Consider the following 17,971-nt stretch of genomic DNA (forward strand, 5'->3'; position numbering starts at 1 on the left):
TCCCGAAGTGAAGAAGAACAAGAACAACATCTTCGACTACTGTTGGAACTCTTGAGACAAGAGCAACTTTATGCCAAATTCTCCAAGTGTGAATTTTGGTGGAAGGAAGTCCAATTTCTGGGTCATATTGTGAGTGATCAAGGTATCAAAGTTGATCCCGCAAAGATTGAAGCTATCAGCAAGTGAGAAACCCCCACTACTCCGACTCACATCCGCCAATTTCTAGGTCTTGCCGGTTACTACCGAAGATTTATTGAAGGTTTCTCTCTGATTGCACGTCCTTTGACCGCGCTGATACCAAATGTGATGCCCCATACAAAACCATCGTGTACGGATCACCAACAATAGGATCATTACAAGGTCAAACACTATATGCAATCAGAGAGAATCCTTCAATAAATCTTCGGTAGTAACCGGCAAGACCTAGAAATTGGCGAATGCGAGTCGGAGTAGTGGGGGTTTCCCACTTGCTGATAATTTCGATCTTTGCGGGATCAACTTTGATACCTTGATCACTCACAATATGACCTAGAAATTGGACTTCCTTCAACCAAAATTCACACTTGGAGAATTTGACATAAAGTTGCTCTTGTCTCAAGAGTTCCAACACTAGTCGAAGATGTTGTTCATGTTTTTCTTCACTTCGGGAATAGATGAGGATATCATCTATGAAAATGATAACGAACTTGTCCAGATATGGCTTGCATACACGATTCATGAGATCCATAAACACGGCAGGTGCGTTGGTTAAACCGAATGGCATCACTAGAAACTCATAGTGACCATAACGGGTTCTGAATGCAGTCTTCATCACATCGCTCTCCTTCACCCTCAACTGGTGATAACCTGATCGCAGATCGATCTTGGAGTAAACGCTTGATCCTTGCAGTTGATAGAAAAGATTGTCAATCTGGGGAAGGGGATATCGATTCTTAATCGTCAACTTGTTCAGCTCATGATAATCGATACACATGCGGAAAGATCCGTCCTTCTTCTTCACGAATAAAACAGGTGTGCCCCAAGGTGATGAACTCGGTTGGATAAATCTACGGTCTAGCAATTCCTGCAGTTGACTCTGCAACTCTTGCAGTTCGGAAGGTGCTAGTCGATAAGGTGCGTGAGCTACGGGTGCAGCTCCCAGCACTAGATTGATCTGGAACTCCACTGCTCTCAGTAGCGGTAATCCAGGAAATTCTTCCGAAAAGACATCGGGAAATTCGTTCACAATTCGTACATCATTCACACTCTTCACCTCAGCTTCTAACATTTTCACATGTGCTAAAACAGCAAGACGTCCTTTTTTCATGATCTTTTGTGCTTTCATGCAACTAATGAGGTACAGCTTCGAACTACATCTCTCTCCGTAAATAATCACTGGCTTACCATCTCCGTGGGGTATACGAAGAGCTTTATCTCCACAGATAACGTCGGCCCTTACTTTGGTCAACCAGTCCATACCGACAATCACATCAAAGCTTCCCAATTTGATGGGTATCAAGTCAATCTCGAAATCCACACCAGCTATGTTGATAATAGCTCCTCGGCCAATTTGGTCAACTTTCTCAAGTTTTCCATTGGCTACCTCAACAAGTATACTCTCCTTTAAAGGAACTAATGACCAATCTATCTTAGAACAAAAGTGTCTACAAACATAGCTCCTATCGGCACCAGTATCAAATAGGACAGAGGCTAATAGATTGTTGATAATGAATATACCTGTAACAAAGTCGGGGTTCTCACGGGCATCCCTTGCGTTTACATTGAAAGCTCTTCCATGTGCTGGCCCGCCGTCCTTTGTCTTGTTGGGTCACTCATTCCTGAAGTGGCCTTGTTGTCCGCACTCATAGCACTGCCTTGGTCCAGTAGGGTTTGTCTTCACCGTTGGGGTGGGAATCTTGCAGTCCTTACCAATATGCCTGGTCCTTTTGTACTTTTCACAGACCACATTACAGTACCCGGTATGGTGCTTGTAGCACCTCTTGTACTGCGATAGACTACCCTTGTAGTTGGGGTTCGAGCTAGTGTTCGAGTTGGGGTTCCTTCCGTCGTTATGCCTCTTAGCGGGGGTTTGATCATAGGATCTCCCCTTGTTGTTGTCCCACTTACGCTTCTCACCACTGGCTCCCGATTCGGATTTAGCCTTTTCCGGTTCTTTGCTGGTAATTTAGTTCATAAGGGTATGCGCCATGCGCATAGCTTCCGGGATGTTGGGTAGCTTAGAGGAGGTGGCATTTCCCTGAATGGACTTGGGAAGTCCTCACAAGTATCGTTCCATTCTCTTAAACTCCGAGGTAACCATCGTGGGACACATCATCGCTAATTCCAGATACCTACGGTTGTAACCATCAAGATCGTGTACAATATCATCGTGTACGATTCGTCATCAACAGGATCTTTACACGGTCAAATACTATATGCTGTTTGAAAACCAGTTTTGCATTCATAAAATGATAGCGTTTACAAAAGATAACGTGACACAAAGGTCGTTACAAAGTCATTATTTGAAAATAACATAAACTACGAATGCAAAAGAAAAGTTCCATGATTGAGACATTACTAAGTAATGCAGCGGAATTCTAGCACAGCAGGTCCTTAACAGCAAGTTTAAACACCAAGACATCAAGTCTAAACAGCGGAAGCAACAAACCTCTATGCACCTGAGAAAACATGCTTAAAAACGTCAACAATAATGTTGGTGAGCTATAGTTTAAGTTGTAACAATAATGTAAGGTAGGCTACGAGATTTCAGTGTTCCAAAACAGTATGAAAAGTATATGTTTAACCGTGGGCACTTGGTAACTAACTTAACGTTTATAACCCCCTAAAAGTACACTTGGCGAGTGCGTATGTTTACGAAGTATTAAACACCCGTTAAATGCTAGCGCGACTAGCCCAAGTGGGGATGTCAAACCCTATGGATCCATATCTAAGATTCGCGTTCACCGGTTCAAAAACCAATGACTAAATGTTACCGAGCTAAGGGGAAAGTTTATGCCGTTGTATAACCCACACATATATAAAGTTTAAGTACTCGTGCCTAGTATGTAAAACATAAAAAAAAGCGCATGTATTCTCAGTTCCAAAATAATTAAAGTAAAAAGTGATGCTATAACTCACAATGATAAGAGCGGTAAAGTCGATAATGAAAGTATGCAAGTAGTAAGTCAGTCTGAAAGGTCGTCAACCTAAGTCAAAGGTTACTAGGTCAGTATGTTATCCTCATAAGTTCTAATAGTGCATAAAATAAGTTTAAGTGTCATCATCATCATCATTCATCATTGTAAAAGTTAAGTAAGGTTAACAAGTATAGAGGTCAAAACAATAGGCTGACTTTGATCAGCTGCTACGGCCTCTACGTAAATTGAAAAGATGCGTAATCAGTGGCTATGGCTCCGTATGGGAGTCCCATAGTTGATGACAAATTTCCAGAACCAAACTCATCTTCGTTTGACCGTGGTGACGGTTTAAGTGCGAGTAGGTTAGAAATTTCAGCACAACGTTAATAGGGTGTAGTGAATTTCGGAAGGCCATAAATCCTAAACCGTAACTCGGATTAAGACGTGGTCTAAACGGAAAATCATCTAATCGAACCGAAATAACTGAAATTTAACTTTCCAGTAGCCCAGGTGGTCTGATCAGATCCCAAAAACAGTAAGTAAGGTGCTCCGGTGGGGTTCTTAGTGCTTGATGCTCATCACGGTTCTCATCCTTGATGCTTGTAGCGTCAAGTGTACAACTCGTTGATGGGTTAGCATCACCTTGACCAATATTCTACCATCAACATACAATATGTTAAGACCAAGTAAGAACACAACTCATTTAAGAGTCTTAGATGGATGATGAACCAAAGTTACATCATATCCTTAGTCTTAACACAATTACAAGTTACATTTTCAACTAAAGCTACAAACTTTACTTTAATCAAACAAGTATGAACATAATCTAAGTCAAATAAAGTGATGAAACCCTAAGCTAGAGAGCTTGGATCCTTTTCACACAAGTTATAAGGTTACAAAGCTAGAAAGCTTGAACCTTTAGTGTTCTTGAAGACTTGAAGCATAAAGCTTAGATCTTTAAGTTACATGAAGACCATAAACACAAGTTTTGATCTTTATAACAAAATAATGAGATCATAAGTTAGGAAACTTAGATCCAACAAAAGATATGAAGATTCAAGCTAGAAAGCTTGCATCTTGGTTGTTCTTGAAGATCTTGAAGCATAAAGCTTGGATCTTTAAGTTACATGAAGATTACAAACACAAGTTTGAATCTTTATAACAAAATAACAAGATTAAAGTTAAAAGATATAGATCTACAAAGTAGGTGAAGATTCAAAGCTAGAAAGCTTGAATCTTCCATGTTCTTGAAGGATTCAAATCCAAGTTTGAATCTACAAGATATAATCAAGATCAAAGCTAAAAAGCTTGATCCTTTATTGATGATGATGAACACAAAAATGATAAGAGAAGAAGAAGAAGAAATTCAAAAACTTACAAGTTTTAGAGTGAGAAAGACTAGAGAGGAAATAAGAGAGTAAGTGTGTGTGAAATGTAAATGAGAGCAAATGTAAAATGGATTGAATAAGGCTTGTATTTATAGGTGAATGAGGGTGTGGGTGGGTGGTGATGGCCATGATTTTCAAGGGGGACAAGGGGGGACAAACTTTTGCTTTTTGATTAATGGTTGTCTAAAGTTGGTGCTTATGTTAGGATCCCATGCAACATTAAGGATAATACTTGACAAAAATACTAGCATGTTCCCTCTAATAAATGGGCATTTGTCTTATATATTAATGGGTCACTAGCTATTAATAATTGGGCTAATTAAATAGTCCACTAACTAGTGTAGGGTGGGCTAAGGCCCAACAAGGTAGAAAGTCTAACAAGACTAACTAGTAAGCATAAGTAAATTACTACGCGTAATTAAGCATCCAAAAACCCAAGTAATTATTATTATGAAATAATAATTAAGATTTCGTAGTCATAATATTCCGATTACGACAAAAGTTAAACGTGTACGCATACGCAGTTTGTTCGTAACGTCAAGTGACACTAACGGTCATAAAGGCTTCCGGTGATCAAGTTAAGTATCCTACGTACTTAAAGGCATGTTTTAACACATAAATGAAAGTAATCCATGTGTATAAAGATTCCAGAGTATAAAGTAGCATAGTACGCACAAATACGCAGTTTTGCAAAAATCTCAAGGCACAAAAACAAGTCGAAAAAGTCAGGTCGTTACATTACCCACCTGTTAATGAAAATTTCGTCCCGAAATTTTAAGCTGAGGCAGGTGTTGGAGTTGGGAAAAGGTGAGGATACTTCTGCATCATTTGATCCTCTCATTCCCAGGTAAACTCGGGTCCACGTTTGGCATTCCATCGGACTCGAACAATTGGAATCTTATTGTGCTTCAAAGGCTTAACCTCACGGTCCATGATTTCGACAGGTTCTTTCACAAAGTGGAGTTTGTCATCAATCGTAAATTCATCGAGAGGGATGACAAGTTCTGGTTCGGCAAGACATTTCTTCAGATTCGACACGTGAAAAGTAGGGTGAACTGCTCTCAACTGAATCGGAAGATCCAAACGGTAAGCAACGGGTCCGACACGCTCCAAGATTTTAAAAGGACCAATATATCGCGGGTTTAACTTTCCGCGCTTTCCAAAACGGATCACACCTTTCCAAGGTGCGACCTTCACCATTACACAGTCACCCACGTTGAATTCAAAGTCTTTACGTTTAAGGTCGGCATAACTCTTTTGGCGATCACGGGCCGCCTTAAGTCTCGCTTGAATTTGGACAATCTTCTCGGTTGTTTCATGGACTACCTCGGGTCCGATGATTTCCTTTTCGCCTACTTCGGCCCAACAAATAGGAGAGCGGCACTTGCTGCCATACAACGCTCCAAAAGGTGCGGCATTAATACTCGAATGATAACTGTTGTTGTAAGAGAATTCAGCTAGCGGCAAATGTCTCTCCCAAGCCTTTCCGAAGTCAATAACACAGGCACGCAACATGTTCTGCAAAGTCTGAATCGTTCGTTCGCTCTGACCGTCGGTCTGTGGGTGATACGCGGTGCTCATGTCGAGACGAGTTCCCAAGACTTCTTGCAAAGAACGCCAAAATCTGGAAGCAAAACGGGTATCGCGATAAGAGATAATCGATAAGGGCACATCATGACGGGATACAACCTCTTTGATGTATAGTTGAGCGAGTCTCTCCATCGTATCTGTTTCCTTCATGGCTAAGAAGTGTGCAGATTTAGTAAGTCGGTCAACGATAACCCAGATGGTATCATAACCGCCTACCGTCTTCGGTAGCTTTGTGATGAAGTCCATCGTTATCCTTTCCCACTTCCATTGCCGGATTTTCGGTTATTGAAGTAATCCAGATGGCCTTTGATGTTCGGCCTTAACTTTCGAGCAAGTCAAACACTTACCAACGTAAGTTGCAACATCCTTCTTAAGATTAGGCCACCAATACTGTTCCTTGAGATCGTGGTACATTTTACCGGCTCCTGGATGAATCGAATATCTCGACTTGTGGGCTTCATCTAGTATAAGGCTCCGTAGATCTCCATAACTAGGTACCCAAATCCTTCCGGAAAAGCATCAGAGTCCAGTCTCCTTAACCTCGAATCGTGAAACGAGAATGTTCAAGTGTTCTTGAGAAATATTCTCCTCTTTGAGAGCCTCATCTTGGGCTACTCGGATCTGGTTATTGAGATTTGAATGAATGGTGATGTTCAAGGCGCGGACACGAAGAGGTACCGTCCTCTCATTTTGGCTCAGGGCATCGGCTACAACATTTGCCTTTCCAGGATGGTAACGAAGTTCACAATCATAGTCGTTCAGCGTCTCGATCCATCGTTGCTGCCTCATGTTCAGTTGTTTCTGATCGAATATGTGCTGGAGGCTTTTGTGGTCGGTGAAGATGGTACTTTTAGTTCCATAAAGATAGTGTCTCCATAATTTGAGCTCAAAGACAACGGCTCCAAGCTCGAGGTCGTGAGTAGTGTAGTTTCGCTCGTGAATCTTTAGTTGACGAGAAGCATAGGCAATAACCTTCGATCTTTGCATCAATACGCAACCAAAACCATTTTTCGAGGCATCACAATGTACGACGAAATCATCACTGCCTTCAGGAAGAGATAAGATAGGTGCAGTGGTCAATTTCTGCTTCAAGTTTTGAAATGCTGATTCGTGTTCTTTTTCCCAAACTAACTTCTTCCCTTTGTGAGTCAGCACGGTCAAAGGACGCGCAATCAGAGAGAAACCTTCAATAAATCTTCGGTAGTAACCGGCAAGACTTAGAAATTAGCGGATGTGAGTCGGAGTAGTGGGGGTTTCCCACTTGCTGATAGCTTCGATCTTTGCGGGATCAACTTTGATACCTTGATCACTCACAATATGACCCAGAAATTGGACTTCCTTCAACCAAAATTCACACTTTAAGAATTTGGCATAAAGTTGCTCTTGTCTCAAGAGTTCCAACACTAGTCAAAGATGTTGTTCATGTTCTTCTTCACTTCGGGAATAGATGATGATATCATCTATGAAAACGATAACGAACTTGTCCAGATATGGCTTGCATACTCGATTCATGAGATCCATAAACACGACAGGTGCGTTGGTTAAACCGAATGGCATCACTAGAAACTCTTAGTGACCATAACGGGTTCTGAACGCAGTCTTCATCACATCGCTCTCCTTCACCCTCAACTGGTGATAACCTGATCGCAAATCGATCTTGGAGTAAATGCTGGATCCTTGCAGCTGATCGAAAAGATCGTCAACTCTGAGAAGGGGATACCGATTCTTAATCGTCAACTTGTTCAGCTCACGATAATCGATACACATGCGGAAAGATCCGTCCTTCTTCTTCACTAACAAAATAGGTGCGCCCCAAGGCAATGAACTTGGTTGGATAAATCCACGGTCTAGCAATTCCTGCAGTTGACTCTGCAACTCTTGCAGTTCGGAAGGTGCTAGTCGATAAGGTGTGTGAGCTACGGGTGCAGCTCCCGGCACTAGATCGATATGGAACTCCACTGCTCTCGGTGGCGGTAATCCAGGTAATTCTTCCGGAAAGACATCGGAAAATTCGTTCACAATTCATACATCATTCACACTCTTCACCTCGGCTTCTAACGTTTTCACATGTGCTAAAACAGCAAGACGTTCTTTCTTCATGATCTTTTGTGCTTTCATGTAACTAATGAGGTTCAGCTTCGAACTACATCTCTCTCCGTAAATAATCAGTGGCTCACCATCCCCGTGTGGTATACGAAGAGCTTTATCTCCACAGATAATGTCGGCCCTCACTTTCGTCAACCAGTCCATACCGACAATCACATCAAAACTTTCCAATTTGATGGGTATCAAGTCAATCTCGAAATCCACACCAGCTATGTTGATAATAGCTCCTCGGCCAATTTGGTCAACTTTCTCAAGTTTTCCATTGGCTACCTCAACAAGCATACTCTCCTTTAAAGGAACTAACGACCAATCTATCTTAGAACAAAAGTGTCTACAAACATAGCTCCTATCGGCGCCAGTATCAAATAGGACAGAAGCTAATAGATTTTTGATAGTGAATATACCTGTAACCAAGTCGGGGTTCTCACGGGCATCCCTTGCGTTTACATTGAAAGCTCTTCCACGCGCTGGCCCGCCGTCCTTTCTCTTGTTGGGACAGTCATTCCTGAAGTGGCCCTGTTGTCCGCACTCATAGCACTGCCTTGGTCCAGTAGGGTTTGTCTTCACCGTTGGGGTGAGAATCTTACAGTCCTTACCAATATGCCCGGTCCTTTTGCACTTTTCACAGACCACATTACAGTACCCGGTATGGTGCTTGTAGCACCTCATGCACTGCGGTAGATTACCCTTGTAGTTGGGGTTCGAGCTAGTGTTCGGGTTGGGGTTCCTTCCGTCGTTATGCCTCTTAGCGGAGGTTTGATCATAGGCTCTCCCCTTGTTGTTGTCCCTCTTACGCTTCTCACCACTGGCTCCCGATTCGGATTTAGCCTTTTCCGGTTCTTTGCTGGTAATTTGGTTCATAAGGGTATGCGCCATGCGCATAGCTTCCGGGACATTGGGTGGCTTAGAAGAGGTGATATTTCCCTGAATGGACTTGGAAAGTCCCCACAAGTATCGTTCCATTCTCTTAAACTTCGGGGTAACCATCGTGGGACACATCAGCGCTAACTCCAGATACCTATGGTTGTAACCATCAAGATCTATTCCCTCAACCTTCAACTCCCAGAACTCAGCCTCCATTTTCTGTATCTCTGTTCTGGGGCAGTACTCTTCGATCATGGCTCCCTTAAATTCTTCCCAAGGAGTAGCATAAGCCTCGTCAATACCTTTGGCCTGAGCAAGTGTGTTCCACCAGGTTAGGGCGCCGTCCGACAGCGTACAGGAGGCGTACTTGGTTTTGTTCATCTCTGAGCAGTTGCTTACACGGAACACAGCTTCTAGTTTCTCATACCACCTAGTCAATCCAACCGGCACCTCAGTACCACTAAAGTTGTGGGGCTTGCAGCTTTGAAACTCCTTATATGTACACTCATTACGGATGGGCTGGTTAACTGGTGGAGCTTGTGGGTTGATTTCCGCAATAGCTGCGGCTACTCTTTCAGCAATCATCTCCTCAATTTGTGCTACTGTGGGCGCTGCTCTTCCGTTTACCATTGCTCTACTAAACAAAATTTTTGACTTAAGTCAAAATCCAGCATTTAATAAATAATAATATAATATATGGCAACCAACATGGAATCAATGCAACACATGTTAACTAAGTAATGCAACTAGATATAGATACCACAGAATCATCATACAGTAACGTAATTAGAACACCGTACAAAAAGTAAACAACACTAAGTTCCATTCATTAATAATAACATCCGCATAGGTTTGCACAATACATGAGTAAAACATGAAACTACAAACGAGATTACATAATGAAATCTACTACAATGCCCTATGGTGACGGTGGGTAAAGAATGCCCATTACGTGGGACATCTAGTCCTCGAGCTCAGTTACCCGAGTACGGAGGATCTCCACTTCCCTCGTCAGTTCCTCGACGGAGGGAGATGGTGGGGCAGACGGTGCAGTCGGTACAGGTGGTGCAGGTGGTGCAGACGGTCCAGCGGCAGAAGTATATAGTGCGTAACGGTAAGCCTTACGCACGAATGGATCGGCAGGATACGGCACAACCCGCTTGCGGGCGGTGACCCTAGTCCTCAGTCCATGTGCGTTAACGGATGACCTACCTCCGTTAACCCCTGAAATAACGGTACCATCGAAACGATACCGCTTCTTCGGCGGGGTAGAGGGTGGATGCACGGGCGCCTCCTCAGGGTCCTCGTCGGAATCCTCGTCACTGGAGTCATCTGAGGATGAGTCGTCGGATGATGAGTCGTCGAAAACTGCTGGAGGTGGCTCTGCTCGGCCGGTAGTCATAATCCGATATCTGAAAGGTGGGATCGGTACGACACGCCCATCAGGAAGGCGTCTAGCCCAATGGTTATGCTTATTACGGAACGGAATGTCCCCGTATTCCCCGGGAATCACAACACCACTGGAATGGTGCTGTGGCTCCGAGGGTCCTGGGATGAGTGGAGCTGGAATCTCCGGTAGATCCTCGTGTCCGTCTGAGGTGATCACTGGGTCGGGTGCATGGCCACTGGCTCCAGAGGACGAAGGGCCAGAGTCACTGGAGGGTGTCGACGACTGGATCTGTGAATCGGCAACAATGGCAGGCGAGGTGGAGGGTGAGTCTGAGTCGCTCTCCAAAATGATAACGGGCGGGACATCCGACATCTGAACAGGGAAAAATAACTTTTTCCATGTCAGTAAGTCATAAAGCAAGCACGTATTAGGCAAAATAACTACGACAGTCTAGATCATCTATAGCAGTAAATAGCATGGCAATAATATCAAATCGTACAGAAGTATCACGCAATCGAGAGTAGATAGTAGCATGCAGTAATGAAAATCAAGTAGCAGTATACGTCATATAGAAGTAAAAGTAAGCAGCAACATGCAGTAAGTTTCGCGAAAACAAGTAACTAGCAAGTTGTAGATTAGTCCTATTAGTGAATCCTACTCGGTCCGGTCTAGACTCACTAATGCAACCTAATTCCCTACAACCAATGCTCTGATACCAAATGTGACGAATCGTACACGATGGTTTTGTACGGGGCGTCACAGAAAACACATGGAATTACGGGTTTTGGTGTGATATTTTCTCAGCACCGAGAAATCCCATGTCTTACACATCGAATTCGGTTACGAGTTTGTTAAGATTAGTCATAAGTAATGCACATCACAAAGATGAAATCATTGCAAACCTAAACGTACCAACCTAGCTAGTATTGAGATCTAATTATGTTGAAATGGCTGATGAAGAGGTAATTCTAATAATTTGAGAAGACTTTTCTAGCGTCTGTTTAGCTATTTACAAATCAATGAATGTGGAGATTGAAACCTGTTGTACAAAACATCGCGTCCTAATAAAATGTTACAAGTTTTAAAAATTTTAATTAGTTCCTTTAAGTAATATGCCAAGACATTTAACTGAAAGTCATTCGTTGTTGGATAAGAACAACAAACACAAAAGGCTTAGTCACTTAAAGTCAAAACATCTTATATAGAGTAACTAATCAAAAAATTTTAAACTAATAACATTTTATTAGTACGCGATACTTTGTATGCCAGACTTGAATCTCCACATCCACTACTTCGTAAATAGCTAAACATAGGGTAGGAAAGTCCTCCCGGATTACTAGAATCATCTCTTTATTGGCCATCTCAGCAAATTTAGATACCTTGGTACTGGTTATGTTTGTTCGTTTTGGTTTGGCTATGATTTCATCTTTGTGATGCGCATAATTTTTGACTAATCGTAATAAACTGGTAATCGAATTCGGAGAGTAAGATTTGGGTTTCTCACTGTTAACAAAATATCACCCCAAAACATGTGATTCCATGTGATTTTTTGTACACTATTTTTGAGTTTTTTAGTCATAACACTTATCTATTACGTTTTTTTATGCGTTATTAAGTTTCGATGCATGTTTTTTTTTTTTTAAGAGTAGCAAGTTTCTCTGCATGTTTTTTTAAGCAACAAGTTGGGCTGTTAGTTTTTTTATGAACAAGTTTTATTTGAACAAAAGCAAATTGCGCTACGTGTTTTTTTCGAACATCAGGAAGTTGTGCTGCGTGTTTTTTTAACAACAGTAAGTCGCGCTTCATTTATGTCATTTATTTTCAGAAAGAAACGCAGATTATTTGTTTCGGGCTACTAAACAGAGAAGCCCTTCTTTAATCAACTCATCGTTAACTCATACCATCTAGGTGAGGTATTTTTATTTTATTTCTTCGATCTTGCACATTATATATATATATATATATATATATATATATATATATATATATATATATATATATATATATATATATATATATATATATATTGGTATGATCAAGGAGAAAGTAACCAATCGGGGGGAAACGGGGTAAGCAAAATTTGGTTTTTTTTTTTTTTTTCGTTTTTTGAAAAAAGTTTGTTCACGAACATTATAGATTGGATGAAAATATGAACATTTAACAAAGACACTTTGTGATAAATGTTTTTATTTTGACGGGAAAACGCTCGAAAAATTAATATATAATAATTATCGTGTTTTTCGAGCCTATGTTGAGGTTTTAGATATTAGGGTTTATAGGTTTAGAAATTTAGGGTTTAGATTTAGGATTTAGATTGAGTTTTTAACACGAACGATTTAGGGTTTTGGGTTTTGGGTTTAGGGACTAAACACTAAACCCTAAACTCTAAATCGGGCTAAATTTTACTTCACAAAACATGAAAATAAACGTTAACATTCTTCACGATCAATATTATCTTGAATGTTATTTTTGTCGATCGTTTTCCCGCCTAAATAATAACATTCATCACGAAGTGTCATTTTTAAATGTTCATATTTTCGTGTGATCTTAATGCATGAATTTTTTTTCTTCCAAAAAACGAAAAAAACAAAATTTGTATTCCTCCGATTGGTTACTTCACCATTAATCCTGCCCATATATATATATATATATATATATATATATATATATATATATATATATATATATATATATATATATATATATATATATATATATATATAGGGGAAGAATCCAACGCTAAGCACTAATTTTGGGATAATGGGATACGTGATTTTGTGATTTTTATATCTTTAGTTCTAAAGCTCCGATTAAAAAAAACAAATTGCTGGTATCTATTTTCATTGTGTAGATTAACTGATTTCATAACAAAAAATTTATTTTTATATCTTTTACACTAGAGCTCCGATTAAAAAAAAAAATCTGTGATTAACTGACATTGCGTAAAAGATACCAACAATGAAAATACACTTTTACACAACTAGATGGAGGTCCGGAGTGGCCCACTCCGTTGGGCTAGATAATCGGAATGAAAAAAAATCACTAAAATACGAAATAGTTGATGTCGTGATGACATCACCCGATTACTATTCATTGGTGTTGGCTAATATACTTATTATAAATATAAATTATAAATATAAATATAAATTATAAATTATAAATGTCAGTTAATCACAATTTTTTTTTTAAATCGGAGCTCTACTTTTTTTTATCCCTAAAATGTCACTTATCCCTTGATCTCTCCCTTGTGTGTGTGTGTGTGTGTGTGTGTTGAAAGGATCCGGAGCGAACTTTCGGAGGGAGAGAACCTAAAAAACCAGAGCAAAACAAAAGCACGCTATGATGAACGGTGACCGTGACTTCAATTCATCCATCAAGGCGTTTTAAATGATGATATCAACATGAAAGTTGTTTAAAATGTTGCATCCAATGCTCGTCAATCGTCATTATAACCTGAAACATCATATAAATTATGAATTTGAATCATGAAGAAATTGTTGATTTTTTTCTCGGAATATTTGACTCACGACTTCGAGCTCAAATCTAAGAGTTAGAATATGAAACTTTGCGGATCGATTCATGAGATGAATCCCAACAAATCTACATTTTTACTTTTCGCAATAGGCTTGAATTTTTTATATGTAGCTATCATATGCACCTAAAATATATCCATGACTATTAGCTCTGCTAAGTTCTACTGCCATTCTTCAATCAATCACAACATAGTCGGTGCCAACTACAAGTCGATTATTAAAAGTTGAAACACAAGCCATTTGTACATGCTTCTGTGGGCAGATTGAAAAAAAAACCCATAGTTTGTGACAGATTGAACTCAAGACCTTTAGGTGAGCATGTAACCTGCTAAACCAATAGCTGCATTTGTTAAATCTCTACAACATGTATTATTTAAAGCCTAAAAAGATGTAGCCTTAAATTCAACCAATCTCAGGACTCGATTTCACACACGAACACTACATTCTCATTTTTTCTAATTGATGTTTTGTATAATATGTCACATATTGATTTCACTTAGTCACAACATATTGATTTCAATTTGTCACGTGAGTAAAAAAAATAATTTTCTTTTAAAGTTTTTTAGCATTCTCACACTGAAGTTCAGTTTGCTCTCTGTGAAGTTTTAAGAGTTCTCTACCTAAGTTTTCTCTGGATCCACACACACTATATAAAGTTTTTTTTTTGAATTTTTTTTTTTTTTTAATTTTTTTTTCCAGCATCAAGATCACACGAAAATATGAACATTTAGAAGAGACACTTCGTGATGAATGTTATTATTTAGGCGGAAAAACGATCGACAAAAATAACATTCAAGATAATATTGTTCGTGAAGAATATGAACGTTTTTTTTTCTTCATGTTTTGTGAAGTAAAATTTAGCCCGATTTAGAGTTTAGGGTTTGGTGTTTTGGATTTATTCCATAAACCCAAAACACCAAACCCTAAACCCTAAACCCTAAACTCTAAACTCTAAACCGTTCGTATTAAAAACTCAATCTAAATCCTAAATCTAAACCCTAATATCTAAACCCTATAAACCCTAATATCTAAACACCAATAGCTAAAACCTCAACATACGCTCGAAAAACATGATAATTGTTATATATTACTTCTTCGAGCGTTTTCCCGCCAAAATAAAAACATTTATCACAAAGTGTCTCTACTAAATGTTCATATTTTCATCCCATCTATAGTGTTCGTGAACAAAGTTTTTTCAAAAAACGAAAAAAAAAAGTTTTTGCTTCCCCCGCTTCCCCCCGATTGGTTACTTCCCTCTTAATCCTACCACTATATATATATATATATATATATATATATATATATATATATATATATATATATATATATATATATATATATATATATATATATATATATATATATAGTGGTAGGATCAATAGGGAAGTAACCAAGCGGGGGGGAAGCAATTCTTTTTTTCGTTTTTTGAAAAAACTTTATTCACGAACATTATAGATCGGATGAAAATATGAACATTTAATAAAGACACTTTGTGATAAATGTTTTTATTTTGGCGGAAAAGCGCTCGAAGAAGTAATATATAACAATTATCGTGTTTTTCGATCGTATGTTGAGCTTTTAGACATTAGGGTTTAGATATTAGAGTTTAGAAATTTAGGGTTTAGGGTTTAGATTTAAGATTTAGATTGAGTTTTTAACACGAACGGTTTAGAGTTTAGGGTTTAGGGTTTAGGGTTTGGTGTTTAGGGTTTGGTGTTTTGAGTTTATGGAATAATCCCAAAACACCAAACTCTAAACCCTAAACTCTAAATCGGGCTAAATTTTACTCCACAAAACATGAAAAAAAACCTTAACATTCTCCACGAACAATATTATCTTGAATGTTATTTTTGTCGATCGTTTTCCCGCCAAAATAATAACATTCATCACGAAGTGTCTTTTCTAAATGTTCATATTTTCATCCAATCTATAATGTTCATGAACAAAGTTTTTTCAAAAAACGAAGAAAAAAAAAATTTGCTTCCCCCCGATTGGTTACTTCCCCATTGATCCTGCCCCTATATATATATATATATATATATATATATATATATATATATATATATATATATATATATATATATATATACTGAGTGATTTATGAAAACTCTAACGATTAAACCAGTTAGTAGTTTTGAATCTTAGTCTTAGCAAAGAGGAACATAGATGTGTCAATTTTGACCTATTCGTCTAAAATGGTCAATTTGGGTCAATTCATTAGGATAATGGCTAGGAGAATTTGAAAGTCATTAAGATTTCCAATTGAATGTGCGCTTAAATGCTTACAACTTTCAAAGTCTTTCTATTACAAAATGTTAAACTAATGTTTCAATATAGTTTTACATGCATTACACACTATTACATACAAAATTATTACTCCGTATTATTTATAGTTTTACCCAAGTGTGTTTACGTTATCCTGAATACTCCGTATTTCTTTGTCAGCGAATTTGTGCACATGTTGACCTAATTAATGCGGTTTGTAGATGGAATAGCTCTAGTCTCCCTTGAATCATCTTGTGTGATGCAACATCAAGTAATACACATTTTATATTCTCTATTCAACTACTATATCCATTACATCGTTCGTTTACAAAGTTTCTACCTTTTTGATATAAATAATACGGAGTAAATAACTGTATAAATTATGTTTTTTAAACGTTTTATCCTAGATTACATAATATAGATTTACAGACATTAAGAACCCGGTCCAGACCAAACAAAGCTTTACTAGGTCACCAGCGATAGGATTTATCCGGCTGAACATACAGGAACACGATAAAATCGTAACCATTTGACCCAAGCTCATTGCTAAACCCATTTGTGTGGGGCCCATTTTGAAAAAATTTGTTTCCCAAGCCAAACTGAACCCAAGATGAGCTAGGTACATAACCATAGCCATGGGTTTGCGGTGGAACCCACTTTCTGCCCACACGAGCCAAGCTGATAACCCCATTACAAAAGCGGACGATAAGCATGTTAGGTGTAGGGCCCACAAGGGTGGGATCCAGAACGGTCTGTCTAGGTTATTGTAAATGTCGCTTTCTCCGAAATAACATATGCTGGTTAGCGTTAGAGATACGGGGACCACAACAGCAAAAGCTAGTGATCGGACTCCGCCACTAGCTGTCGACGGTCTCTTTTGAGATCTTGCTCGGGCGATGTAAGACATGTTTTCAGATGTTTTATTTTTCTTGTGGTGATTGTTGATTTGAGTTTGGATTTGAAAAGTGTTGAAGAGAAATGAGTTTTTGATATGGAAAGGCCAAGAGGTTTTGTAGGGGAAGACCCTTTTTTTCGCGCAAAATGACTCCTGGTATAAAATTGTGGTGAGGAGATTAAATAAATATGGGCACGTGCAATAATATCGGTAGGCCTTAGTTACGGTCATATATGATTGAGTAGTGATTAATTCACTTAATTTTTCATCCTAGTTACACATTGTAAAATGCAATAAAATTATTATATGGCATATGTCATCTATTCATAATATCATAATATAATATATAATATATAATATTTAATATTAATAATTAAAAGAAAAAGAAAGACAATTATGATACCTTTATGTAAATTAATGGTTGAAATTATTTAAAGTTATAAAATCATTTAAAGATTGAAATTCAATCATTTGAAAATAGATGATATAATTATAACTTTCATTTTTTATATAAATAAAAAAAATGTATTCTACATTTTTGAAATTCGAAAAAAAAAAATTTTGCTCGACTATATTTTTTTGTTCGTTCGTGTTTTATATTTTTGCTCGAATTTCCTTTTTTTCCTCGCCTGCGCACCTTTTTTGCTCGAATTTTAATGTATTTGAATTGTATTTGGAGTTCCTAGAGTTCTTCTCACACTAAAAAAGTTCTCAGTAGATCCTATATATATATATATATATATATATATATATATATATATATATATATATATATATATATATATATCAACACCATGTAGCAGTAGCTCAGTGGTACCAGATGC

At 38.4% G+C, this 17,971-nt stretch overlaps 1 protein-coding gene across 1 annotated transcript; it reads right to left on the reverse strand.

The window, feature by feature from the left end:
* Nucleotides 1-16,655: 16,655 nt before the first annotated feature.
* On the reverse strand, nt 16,656-17,159 carry LOC139902645 (translocator protein homolog). The gene has a single exon (XM_071885252.1). The coding sequence runs from the start codon at nt 17,157-17,159 to the stop codon at nt 16,656-16,658; it is 504 nt and encodes a 167-aa protein (XP_071741353.1).
* Nucleotides 17,160-17,971: the final 812 nt, after the last annotated feature.

Source organism: Rutidosis leptorrhynchoides, chromosome 3 (assembly GCF_046630445.1).
Source record: "Rutidosis leptorrhynchoides isolate AG116_Rl617_1_P2 chromosome 3, CSIRO_AGI_Rlap_v1, whole genome shotgun sequence".
Taxonomy (NCBI): Eukaryota; Viridiplantae; Streptophyta; class Magnoliopsida; order Asterales; family Asteraceae; genus Rutidosis; species Rutidosis leptorrhynchoides.

Bases quoted from the DNA above. Each gene is read 5' to 3' on its own strand.
- LOC139902645 (XM_071885252.1), bottom strand. From the start codon at position 17,159: ATGTCTTACATCGCCCGAGCAAGATCTCAAAAGAGACCGTCGACAGCT.